The 13853-nt window shown below is 45.6% G+C and overlaps 1 protein-coding gene across 1 annotated transcript in view; it reads right to left on the bottom strand.

The window, feature by feature from the left end:
• STK32C (serine/threonine kinase 32C) overlaps window positions 1-5000 on the bottom strand; it is a 272100-nt gene extending 267100 nt beyond the window's left edge. The window contains exon 1 of the mRNA XM_066598847.1: window positions 4666-5000. Within this exon, the coding sequence (XP_066454944.1) occupies window positions 4666-4747 (82 nt within the window). The 5' untranslated portion in view covers window positions 4748-5000. The remainder of the gene's footprint in view (window positions 1-4665) is intronic.
• Between the last annotated feature and the right edge of the window lie 8853 nt (window positions 5001-13853).

The following is a 13853-nucleotide window of genomic DNA, read 5'->3' as shown; positions in this document are numbered from 1 at the left end:
TTTTCGAGTACTTTAGTACTCGGGTGAAAAGATTCGGGGGGCGCCGGGGGGTGGGTGGAGGCGTGGCGACGCGGGGGGTAGCAGCGGGGAACAGGGGGGAGCCCTCTCTCTCTCCCTCTCCCCCCCCCCACTCCCCGCTGCAACCCCCCACTCACCCACGGCGCCCCCGAATCTTTTCACCCGAGTACTGAAGTACTCGAAAATCGCGGTACTCAGGCGAAAAAGGGGCGTGGCCGAGTAGGCTCGCTCATCTCTAGTTATTAGTAGACTTGCTTGTATCTTGGCTATGTCTCAAAGGCTTATAGATAAATAAAGTATATTCTTAAAAATTGATGATCTATTGATGTCCGACTTCTGACACCCACATCTATTAGCTATTTGAAGAAGCAAAGGCACTCGGGAGAGCCCAGCAGCCTTTGCTTTGGCCTATGACACTATATTCATCAGTTATGTTATCTTTCTGCAGCTCTGTCCTAGTCAAGTAAATGGGGTCGAGCTTTAATACCAGGGACCAAAACTATGATGTAGAATGAAGAGGCTGCAGTGCAGATAGTTCTTCTTTCTTAAATAGATTCACAATTAGAGCCGAGCAAAAAAAAGTTTGCTTAAAAACGGAAAAATTTGAAACCAACCTTACCCCCTAAAACCTCATCCACGTGACTGTATAATGGCCCCATATACAATACCATATTTGAGGTCCCCCATAGTGACACATGTGGTGTCGCCTTATACAGTGACCTATTGGGCTCATTCACAAGGGCGTATGCAATTTTGGTCTGTGAAAAATGCACCATTTCCACTGCGTGTGTATTTGGTGTGTATATGTGTCTTTTATGTTCATCTTGAATCCGTGTTCACTGCGTTTTTCACATGCACAGAAAAAACCCTGAGGCCGGCTTCACACGGCCGTGACGGGCTCTGTCGCGGAATTCCGCGGGGGAGCCCATCACGGCGCCCCCCCCCCCCCAGAGACCCCATTACTTACCTGCGGATCCGGTGTCCCAGGTCCCGCATGACGCTTTGGCGTGCATGCGCAATAGAGCGCGTGACGCGCCGCAGCGTCATATGACACGCCCAAAGCGTCACATGACGCGCCGGCCGCGTCATATGATGCGGCTGGCGGTAGGCGGAGAAGCGGTTTCACACTATCTTCCGCTGTGCTACAGCGGAAGATAGCATGACGGACGGCTTCCATTGACTGCAATGGAAGCCGTCCGCACGTATACCCGCGGCAAATAGAGCATGCCGCGGGTGAGGATGGGTGATTTTACGGTGCGGAATTCCACAGTGGAATTCCGCACCGTAAGCATTGCGCTATTAGGTTCAATAGAACCTAATAGCTGCGGGCAACGCAGTGGATTTCCAAGTCCGTCCGTGGGAAGGAGCCCTGAAGCCCCAAACGATGCCATTTTTTGTTACAATTGATATAAAACAGGATACGCACAAAAAATGAATACTGACTGAAGCTAATGCGTATTCACTACAGGCTTTTTTTATGCACCCAACCCATCATGATTAAAAAGGCTATTTAGCCTAATGAGGTCCCGGTGTGTTCTATCATTCACAGAATTGCACATTTGCGCACTTCCCGTTGACTTCTATGGGGACCTTTGCTGCACAATACACAGAAAGATAGTAAAAGAATCACTAATGAGAACAAACCCACTGGCATTAATGAGTTCTATTCTCTGCATATTACACACATTAATTCTGCAAGGCGCAAATACGTCCATCTGACGAAGCCCTAATGCCTGTTTTCCACTTTGCTGATATTCAGTACGGATTTTGTATCCAAAAAGCAATATATTTAAGCAAAATGGAGTGTCTCTAAGTCCTATTCACATGCTAAGGAAAGATTCCACGCTGATTTTAGGGTTTTCTGTTGGAATTCAAATCTAGTTGAGAAATATTATTATTATATTGCATACTTGACTCCTCAAAGGTGCTGCAATTTTCTTCAGACAGAAATTTCCCAGCATGCATTTTGTTTAATTACAGATCTTGACATCTTAATTAAAAGGTGGTTTAGTTTCCTACTCCCCTGTCTTATAAGAAGTAGTGTGACTGTGCTAAAACAGAATAGTAGAGGCAAGAATTAGGTCATATGGCATTCAATTGCACTGGATCACATTTGTAAAAGTGATGTGAAAGTTTTACTATTGACTGGACTTGTATGGAGCCGTATTGTAGCAGCAGAGCCATAGGGAATCTCTTAGGAGAAAGTTGGATGACAGCCAATAGGACTGCTATTAAAGCTCAAATGGAGAGTGTGACCAAGCTTTGCCTGACTCAAGCTGTAAAGTTGCCTGGTTTTGCAGTGATACATCCCATCACCCTACAGCTGCATGTCTGGCCTCTTATACTAATCTACCAAAAGTAATTGGACACCTGAGCAAGAATCAAAAGTAGTATTTATTTCCATATGTTAACACTTTGTGAGGCTCCTTCGACTCTAATGACATCACATACTATCCATGGCATGCTTGCTATTAACGTCTGATACACTATAGTTGGTATTTCCATTTATTCATCCTGCAAATGTCTGATGGGTTCTCTCAAAGAAGATGCACGTTGTTCATATTTCTTGACCTGATGTTCGAGTTCATCCCAGAGATGTTCAGTAGGGTTCAGGTCGGGACTCTGTACAGCCGGTCCAATCATGGAACATCCATATGCTCAAACCAATGTAAAACAGTGTTGGATTTGTGACAAGGCGTGTTGTCTTGTTGGAAGTATTGCTGACCATTCCCAGAGCATTGTCGCATTGTCATCAGCACATTATTGTCTAGAATGGCAAGGCACACCTCCGTGTTCATGGTTCTTGCCACTACGACCAACGGACAGGGACCATGCCACGTAAAACATCCCCAGACCATAACGGAACCTCTAACATGCTTCACTGTTGGCACAACACACTCAGGCAAAACACAACGAAATAATAAAAATCCCTGCGTTCCTGCTGAATGGATGTTGAAAATGTGAATAATACATATATATATATATATATATATATATATATATATATATATATATATATATATATATATATATATATATAAAATGCACTTACTGTGTAAAGGAGTCAGTTCCAAGATAAGTAGATCCTTAATAATCCAAGGGACTCTACCCCCCTACAGTCCTGGACTCTTCGAAGTACGAAGTATGATGCATGAAGTAAGTGCAATATATATATATATATAGCTCACATTCTCAACATCCATTCACCAGGAGCACAGGAATTTTTTACATTTTGTTGTGCTTATGCGACCAAGGTAATTCTTCATCCTGAGAGCTTCCTCCTTGAAGATGCCACCAGGTATTGGTTTAATAGATATTAAGCAAGGCCCCCTTAGACTGGCGGTGTGGACGCCTGTCACCCGATGGGTGTTCCACACAAGGTGAGTCCCCCTTCCTACTATCAATTTGCTAAAATATCCATTGATTGGAGCGCCTTCCGTAAACTGATTGTTAAAACTAAGGCAAAACTCGTTCTCCAGAATCCTCCACACCCTGATACGTCCATTTGATTTGAAGATGGATTAGTGCGATTCATCACTCCATAGAACGTCCTTCCATCGCTCAACTGATGATGCTCCTTACAGCATTGTGGATGGGCTGATACATTGCTCTTCCTGATGGAAAGTTTGCGTGCAGCGGCATAACCCGAATATCCAATAGAGTGCAGTTTCGGTCACAAACTATGGCTGACTCCTCCAAGGGTCTGCATGTTATATAGCATGGTTTGGGTCTGTGACACGCTAATAAGACATGACCATTCTACTGATTGCGGGGTCCAAATAGTTTTAGTAGGATAGCGTATATATCTGGGATAACCTTGCACAGTAGTTTCAGCAGTTTTGGCTACACTAATTTAAAAACTTGATAGGAAAGGAAAACTGAAGTATTTATATTTTACTTCACTAATATACTGTGGGTGCTTTAAGAGGGGCAAAATTTGAATAAATATATAAATATATTATAACAATTGCCCGAAGAGCGAAATGTAATTGCTGGTGATTGTGTAATAGAAATAAGATATTCTAAAATAGTTCTTTACATAAGCAGAATTCTATGCTATATATATATATATATATATATATATATATATATATATATATATATATATACACACACATATATATATACATACACACACACATACATAGGTAGACACAGACAAATGTCCTAAAGCGTCTCAATAATAAGCCCTAGCTGCTTCCACTGCCCATGTACATACAGTTGTAGTAAAGCGGGGTGCGTCTTCTTTACTCTTTGGGGTTGCAGTGTATTTACCTTCAGTATTATTTAAAACCACAGATGATGATAAGAGCTGTGCCTATTTACAAACTCAGCCCTGCTACATTTGTAGCTAATATTCCAAATCTGTTACGTTATGACTATTAAATATTTAGCAAATACTAAGCACACACACATACCAGCTGCGCTGCTATTGCACCTGTGTACTAGGCGACAATGATACAGAGTAACACTATTAATAGAGCATCTATCCAAACTCAAGAAAGTTGACTCCCGCAGATGTTACCCTCCTTTATAATAAACATTTGCAACTGGATTTGCAACTTAAACAGAAGTGTAAAAGTAAGGTATAGAATAGAAAAAAAATGAGACATGTAGTGCATATACTACACCCCTCTTTGTACTCACCATCCTCCTTCTCATCAAACACTGGTCTTTTGGAGGAAGTATTTGCCCCCATCCTTTTCTTCCACTTGTTCCAGTGAAACATTGATGCAGAGGTGAAGATAGCATTCCCTATCTCCTGGACATAGAAGGGAGAGATGTCCAGAACAAGCCTCACACCCCAGATGGAGACTCAGCTCTTCAGTGCTTCATGCAGGGGTCCTATTGTGTGTAAGGCTGCTGCTACATCCTGATCAGCACCATGGACAGATCTGATCTGCAGAGGTTCCCTGGCACCGGGGTGTCAATGCCAGCACTCACAAGTACCCTTGTTTGCTGTGGTCTGAAGTGTGCTGCTGCCAGATACTAGATGCACGTTGCATTCTCCTTATAGTGGAATTTAATGGAACCTGAATCTAAGGAGGCTCACTAATGCCACCATCAGGCAGACAGGAGAAATGCAACCAGCACAAAAAAACTAAAGTGATACATATTGGCATTACTGAGATAGATAGATAGATAGATAGATAGATAGATAGATAGATAGATAGATAGATAGATAGATAGATAGATAGATAGATAGATAGATAGATAGATAGATAGATAGATAGATAGATAGATAGATAGATAGATAGATAGATAGATAGATAGATAGATATCAAGTTATATTCAGGCACATTTAACAACTTAATGAAGAGATTAATCTGAACTTTCTGAAGTTGAATCTTAAATCTTAGGTGTGCACATTATTAGTATACCTTGACAACACCAGGAAGCTAGGGGTTTGACAGGAGAAATGCCCCTGTTACACCCCTAGGTCCCGATTGGTCCAAAATACATGCTCCAGGAAGGTCCTTTTTATGCATTGTTGTCAGCCACCGCCGGTCACTTACTGTCGCCTGTGTCTGTGATCCTCCCTGAGGGCACGAGTCAGTATCCCCCCTTGCGCTGTAAGGGCTCCCTGCTCTCCTGCTCCTACTGCATTATTACTCTGGCCGCGGCGGCTGCAGCGCCTCTCCGCAGCGACGGTCAGCAGTGCGGCAATGAACCTACGTCTCTGCCTGGTACCTTCCACGGCACAGCTTCAGCCACCCCAGCGCCACTCACCATGTCCTCCAGCAATGCAGGCCACCGCCACAGACCATCTTCTCCCCGCAATGCAGGGCACTGCCGCAGACCATGTTCCCCCCACAATGCAGGCCACTGCCACTCCCTATCTCCTCCAACATGTAGCCCAGCGACCAGCGCATAAATGTGCCGAACGCTGGCTGTGTCTGCTGCCTCACATGACGAGGCGCACCACCAACAGTGGCCCACATCCAAGGATCGCAGGTGGAACAGCAAAGCCGGCAGAGAAATAAGCTTTAGCAGCAACAGGGAGGGCGACTAGCATGGAAGAGGGCCCGGAATGCAGAAATTCACAACTGTGGAGACATGGCAGAGTGACGCCAGCAGTGAAGACCTACATTGTGGCCTGCATTCCAGTAGCAGAGGGCCAGCCAGGACCTGCTGGTGTAACCATCTGCACACCCAATCACGTTCGGGGGCGTCACACAGCTGACACTCTTGACTCCACCAAGACTTCCTGGTGGCGACAAGATACACTAATACCTGTGTGCACAGATGTAATGATTGTGCGCACAATAGTAAGGTGCTAGAAAAGTGGGGGGAAAGGCAGATCAATCATTGGACAGTATACAGGGTGTAGTTAAAAAGACTGATACAGCGCTATATCTCAATACTGGTATCCCATATTGAAATAACAGTAGCGCACTTCAATAGGAAAGCATGGATGATAAAGCGAAGCCCCTGAACATGGATTTAAATTTTATCCTGTGGCCCCTGTAAGAAAGAGTAAAACCCAATTGAAAAGTTGAAGAGTAGCATGTGAGGAGCAGAAATCCGCTTTCCGTGTCGCTCTGACTCTCATGGGACCTCTGCGCTGCCATGATTGAAGTAAGGAAATAATTCTTAAAGTAGCCTCCCACAGCTACGATAGGACAGATCATCCAGAAAGTCATCCACTGTCACCAGCAAGAGATTAAGCTACCAGTATGAGGTGAGAGACCCTAGAATGCACACAGCTCCAACGATGGCTCCATGCATGTATCACAGCAGAAGGAGGGCATTAGCGTACAGTAGGTTGCTGGCTTAGTGGAGGAGAGAGGCCTATTATGTGTAAAGAAGGGTATAGACTCTCCTTAGGGAGAGTACCTAGAAAGTTTGAGGAGACTTATAAGGTGATGCATGCACCTCTGGTAAATTTGAACAAGCCTAATAACAAACTACTGCACACTAAGGAAGAGCAAACACCCTGAAACAGTCTGTCTTTGCACAGTGATCTTTTCCTTTTGGAGAAGTCTCTGGCTTATATTCATAGTCATTCTTATAAGGCATGTTAAAAGGTCTAACATTGAATTGCAGGAATGCTGCCTTCTAACAGGTGGCGCTGTAGAGGCATTGTTCCATTTGTCTTTTATGTATAGAAATGTATAGGGAATTTCTGACAATCAGATAGATTTGGTATCATTTTCTAAGATATATATATATATGAATGCTTGCAGACTATTTTAGCTTTCGGCAATCTAACATGCACGTGGTTAGCCCAACTAGGCCAAATGTCAGCCATTAAAAGAAACAAGATGTTAGAGTGTTCTGCTGGGATCTGTTATTCTACATGTTTTTCCAGCAGCACAGCTCTATAGGTGGTGATTGATTGTGCTGCCTGGGTATGGATTGCTCAAGCCTGCTGCTCATATATACCAGCTCCTCTGCTAGAGGCTGCTGGCCTTTCCCTGTTTGTTCAGTATGAACTGTGTTATGTCCCTGAGTGTCTGTGCAGCTTTCAGTGTGTTCAGTGTGAACAGTGTGATGTTCCTGTGCGTCTGTGCATGTGGCCGGACATGAGGTGTGAGCGGGCATGTTCAGTGTGTGTTTGATGTGATCACTGTCATGTTCCTGCATGTCTGTGCAGATTTGTCTTTAGGATAGTGTGAGTTGTATCCTGCTGTGCATCCTTCATCATCTAGAATGTGGTAGGTACCTTGGTTCCAGTGCGGGGTTGTCCCTATCATGACAATCGCCCTGCATTCAGGCAGGTTTCCTAGGGTTAGTTCTTAGTTGTCATGTTAGTGTAGGAACCCGCGAGACAACAAGGACCCTTGAAGTGGGCTCACGGGCTTAAGTATCTTGGCCAAAAAATTAAAGAATACCTCATACATTCTACAGTTATTCCATCTGGCTATGTGTGCAGGTATGCAGGTGAGTGTTTTGTGTGCTTGGCAGTCTTTGGTTTATGCCTGTCCATGAGTATGTAGTCCATCTCTCTGTCCTACGGTTCTGTTTGAGTTTGCCTGTCGGCGAGTATTAAAGTCTGTACGCGAAGTCTGTTTCGCTATTTCTGTGTTCTGTCTTAGTTCGCCATTTGACGAGTGTGAAGTCTGTTTCTCAGTGCCCGTATTCTGTCTGAGTTCTGCAGTGCTGTCTGAGTTCTGTCTGAATTCCTGAATTTGGTACTTTGGAAGGTGTAACACAAGGCTTGGCATGTTGGCATTTGAACATATGGTAGGTAAATGCTGCCAGAGGTGTCTAGTATTCATTTATCATCCCCTTCTCTGTATGGCAGTCAGCACGCATGCTCAACCAATCAGAGGATGCACGTTTATAGAAAAGTTGGGGGGATACCGTAGTTTTTAGATGACAGTAGGTAAAGCATGATGGTGCCTTTCCACAGCCATTACTAATACAGGCACCAATCCTTTGGATTCGAATGTCAGATTGAGAATCGTTTGTTTCCTTCTGATCTATTCATATCTTCCAATTAGTAAAATGACTTGTATCATCGAGTGCAGAATGAATATTTCAGGAACAGTAAATCCTCCTTTAAATCATATATTCCTGCTTCAATCAGTTTATTCACTGAGAGACAATTTACACAATATCACCGGATACAGGTGGTTCTTTGAAAATGCAGATGGAACAGTAATTCATCTCATTAAAGCATAAAGAAACGCATCAAGGGAAATTAAATAGAAAGGGATGTAGCACCTGGGCTTGATGTGTTGTATAAGTACTGTATCAGTTTGCTGCAGATTGTTGCAGCTTCACAATGCGGTTTTCGGTAGCATGACATATACAGGCGAAGTACATAAAGTATATGTGCTACACCTGTACTTGCCACATGGCTGAAAAAAGGGGTACTGCAAGACCGCAACAACTTGTGGTATAGTAAAACCACACTGCAAAAGCTCCTATATCAATGGGCACTCTTAGGCCGGCTTCAAAAAAAAAATATTTGCGAGTGCAAAATTTGCATGGGCAACACGCCAAGGATAGAACCCATTGATTTCAATGGGTTCGCTCATGTTTCTGCATTTTGGCACGCACATTTTGGTCGCAGAAAAAAGAAAATATAACATGTTCTATTTTTTTGTGTATTTGAGCACCAAAGGTCCCCATAGAAGTCAATGGCGGTTCGCAAATGCATGCGCAATGCGCAAGTAGATACATAAAAACACTTTTTACTTCAACCGTAAAACAAAACACGCATTTGTCTCCCACGAGCAAAAAAAACATGCCCAGTGGGCAGAAAAAGAACGGTAAAATACTCCGACACATTTGCAAAAAACCTTGCTTGTAGTGAAAAAAATTGCGCGAAGGTGTGCCTGTGTGAAGCTGGTCTTAGAACAAGTTCACGCGCAACGAAATTGTGGAACGAAATTCTACAGCAATGGCCAGCACAAAGTAAGTAAAAGGGGATTTAGCAAACTCTATTCACTTAAAGGGAACCTGTCACCAGGATACTCATATCTAAGCTGCCGCCATGTTGCTGCTGAGCATCTAAAAAGCATTTGGCTTTATTAACATGGCCGATATTCTTGCACGAGTTTTGCGTATTGCAAGATGCACAAATATCACATAAAAATAGACCCCTGGTCAATTTTTCTCACACGTAAACGGTGTGAGAAGGAAAAATCGCAGCATGTCCTATCTTCGTGAGAGTCTTACATGACAAAAGTATATGCAAATGTGCCGTCTCCCACACATCACACAACACATATTTACACGGCTCTCCATCGGTCATATAAATATGGCCTTACACATGTTTGTACCTAAAAAATGCAAGTAGCATAAAGTCCAAATCCAACTTTACATCCCCCCCAATATGATAATGATCTGCCTCAAGCCAAAGAGGCAGCGCCTTTAACACTCTGAGCCAAGATGTCAAACAGGATAGCCAGCCTCCTCTGTCTCTCACCCCTCCTCTTGTGCGAATACAGCAGCACTCATAGAGCTGAAGTCTATGACTCCCAAATAAGTCCTGTGTAGTACTGGATTTTGCTACTGAAAAACAATATATAATGTATATATGCACTCATTTTGCTTCAAAATTCAGCATGCAGTTACATCGCAGGCAGATATGCAAATTATTAGAGTTATGGTGTGATTAGATGAATGATCTTGTCACCTGTGGCCCTAAAATTGGTTCCACCCTTGGCCTATAAAAGGGGGGAACCACTGGCTGGTCTGAGCAGACTGTTAGGAGGTGCTGGGACCAGTGGATGAGGGCACACAAGGGGACCGGGCTCAGGGCCACCTACAGACCACCAGTAGAGCGGAGCATCTGACCAGACTGTTAGGAGGTGTTGGGACCAGTGGATGGGGGGACACAAGATGACCGGGCTCAAGACGCCCCCTACAGACCACCAGTAGACAGGAGCGTCTGACCAGACTGTTAGGAGGTGTTGGGACCAGTAGAAGTGTTAGGGCACACAAGGTGACCGGGGTCAGGACCCCCTACAGACCACCAGTGGAGAGGAGCGTCTGACCAGACTGTTAGGAGGTGTTGGGACCAGTGGATGAGGGAGGGCACACAAGGTGACCAGGCTCAGGACACCCCCTACAGACCACCAGTAGACAGGAGCATCTGACCAGAATGTTAGGGGGTGTTGGGACCAGTGGATGAGGGAGGGCACACAAGGTGACCAGGCTCAGGACACCCCCTACAGACCACCAGTAGACAGGAGCATCTGACCAGACTGTTAGGAGGTGTTGGGACCAGTGGATGAGGGAGGGCACACAAGGTGACCAGGCTCAGGACACCCCCTACAGACCACCAGTAGACAGGAGCATCTGACCAGACTGTTAGGTAGTGTTGAGACCACTGGAAGTGTGAGGACACACAAGGTGACCGGGCTCAGGACGCCCCCTACAGACCACCAGTAGAGAGGATCGTCTGACCAGACTGTTAGGAGGTGTTGGGACCAGTGGATGAGTGAGAGTACACAAGGTGACTGGGCTCAGGATGCCCCCTACAGACCACAAGTAGAGAGGAGCGTCTGACCAGACTGTTAGGAGGTGTTGGGACCAGTGGGTGTGTGAGGGCACACAAGGTGACCGGGCTCAGGACACCCTCAACAGACCACCAGTAGAGAGGAGCGTCTGATCAGACTGTTAGGAGGTGTTGGGACCAGTGGATGTGTGAGGGCACACAAGGTGACCGGGCTCAGGACCCCCTACAGACCACCAGTACAGAGAAGCATCTGACCAGACTGTTAGGAAGTGCTGGGACCAGTGGATGTGTGAGGGCACACAAGGTGACCGGGCTCAGGACCCCCTACAGACCACCAGTAGAGAGGAGCATCTGAGCAGACTGTTAGGAAGTGCTGGGACCAGTGGATGTGTGAGGGCACACAAGGTGACTGTCACGTCCACTGGGCGCAGGCTGACGTTCACACTGAACACAAGTATAAAACACCATGCAATGCAGGACAGTGAGCACCACTCCAGGTAGATGGAAAGAGCCTGTCCCTACCAAACAGGGAAGTGAGGAGTCCCTGCCTGCAAGCAGAGTTATTGTCCTTATAAGGACTGCCCCGCTGTCTTCCTGGGCTCTGACTATCCCTATAGGAACCCCTGGAGAAATGGAATGACACCACAACACAAACAACAAAGGTAACCAAAAACAACAGAAAGGAATAAAGCAGTAATTATCTGTAATGGGAGCTATCACCAAGGCTAGAGGATCTCACCAGCTCCAACCTTTCCTCTAGTGAACTGAAATCAACAGCAAAGGGAAGAGGGCGTGCTAGGAATATAAAGCTCTCCACACCTGCTGATAGATAGAGCAGCTAGCAATCTCTGTACAACGTGCATTAAAGATTGCCCTGCATAGTAATAGGGTGATGGGCCAGACCCTGTGTCATGGCCACCATGCCGCGATGCCATCGCGACTGACAATGTTGCGACAGTGACCTCAACAGACCACCAGTAAAGAGGATCACTGGATTGTCTGACAAGCATGAGCAGCTCCAACTGCTTTGTTGTCTGCCATCCAGAGACAGGTGGCACCATCGTTACAGGTCCCTGTGTCTGTCGTAACCATTTGCAGTCACTCGACTGAAGGACATTTGGTCTCACAGCACCCATTATTGTACTGCCTTTGACACCCACCATCGACAACTTTTGCAGTGGTGTCGTGAACGACGAAACTGGACAGATTTAGAGTGTAACCGGGTTGTCTTCAGCTACAAAGCCAGATTTAGCTTGGGCACTGATGATGGCTGTGTTCGTGGGGTAGTCCTAGGGGTGAGTACCTCAATCCTGCCTTTGCTGTGGAACAGCACACTGCCCCCTGCTGCTGGTGTGATGGTCTGGGGGGGCTATCACATATGACAGTTGGTCACCCCTAGTAGTGGTACAAGGGACAATAACAGCTCAGTAATATGTTCAGGACATCCTGCAGCCACATGTGTTCCTCTCATGGCGGCTTTCATGAGGCATTTTCCAGGGTAATGCTCAGCCACATACACAAGGGTGTCACAAGAATGCCTCCACAATATTGCCACACTTCTGTGGCTGCCCAGTCCTCAGATTTATTGTCAATAGAACATGCATGGGACCATTTGAGATGCCAACTTTGACAGTCTTCGAGTCTGCATAATCTAGAGGTTCAGTTACAGCAAATGTGGACTGATATGCCACAGGATACCATATAGAACCTGTATGCCTCCACACCGACCCGTATCATGTCTTGTATTCATGCTAGAGGCGGTACAACAGAGTACTAGAATCTCCATGCCCAACTGTATCACATCTTGTATCCAAGCTAGAGGCGGTATAACAGGGTACTAAAGCTCCACGCCCGCCCATATCACATCTTGCATCCAAGCTAGAGGCAGTCCAATAGGATACTAGAGTCTTAATGCCCGCCCGTATCACAGCTTTTATCCAAGCTAGAGGCAGTACAACAGGGTATTAGAGCCTCCATTCCCAACTTCATCACATTTTATATCCAAGCTAGAGGCGGTACAACAGGGTACTAGAGCCTCCATGCCCAACTGCATCACATCTCATATTCAAGCTACAGGCAATACAGCAAGGTACTAGAGCCTCCATGCCTGCCCGTATCACATCTTGTATCCAAGCTAGAGGTGGTACAACAGGGTACTAGAGCCTCCATGCCGGCCTGTATCACATCTTGTATCCAAGCTAGGGGCGGTACAACAGGGTACTAGAGCCTCCATGCCCGCCTGTATCACATCTTATATCCAAGCTAGAGGCGGTACAGCAGGGTCCTAGAGCCTCCATGCCTGTCTGTATCACATCTTGTATCCAAGCTAGAGGCGGTACAACAGGGTACTAGAGCCTCCATGCCTGCCTGTATCACATCTTGTATCCAAGCTAGAGGCGGTACAACAGGGTACTAGAGCCTCCATGCCCAACTGCATCACATCTCATATTCAAGCTACAGGTGGTACAGCAGGGTACTAGAGCCTCCATGCCTGCCCGTATCACATCTTGTATCTAAGCTAGAAGCGATACAACAGGGTACTAGAGCCTTTATGCCCGCCCGTATCACATCTTATATCCAAGCTAGAGGCGGTACAACAGGGTACTAGAGCCTCCATGCCCGCCCGTATCAAAACTTGCATCCAAGCTAAAGGCTGTACAACAGGGTACTAGAGCCTCCATGCCCAACTGCATCACATTTTATATCCAAGCTAGAGGCGGTAAAACAGGGTACTAGAGCCTCCATCCCCACCCATATCACATCTTATATCCAAGCTAGAGCAGGTACAGCAGGGTACTAGAGCCTCCCTTCAAGTGTTCAGTTCACCACAATAATTTATCCTTTTAATCTGATATTTTAATCACATACTTATATCAACATTACAATCAAACATAAAAAGTTTGATTCGATTCTGACAACT

The sequence above is a fragment of the Eleutherodactylus coqui genome, chromosome 4 (assembly GCF_035609145.1).
Source record: "Eleutherodactylus coqui strain aEleCoq1 chromosome 4, aEleCoq1.hap1, whole genome shotgun sequence".
NCBI classification, from domain to species: domain Eukaryota; kingdom Metazoa; phylum Chordata; class Amphibia; order Anura; family Eleutherodactylidae; genus Eleutherodactylus; species Eleutherodactylus coqui.
The sequence above is the reverse complement of the archived record's forward strand: the minus strand, read 5'-3'. Positions and strand labels throughout refer to the sequence as shown.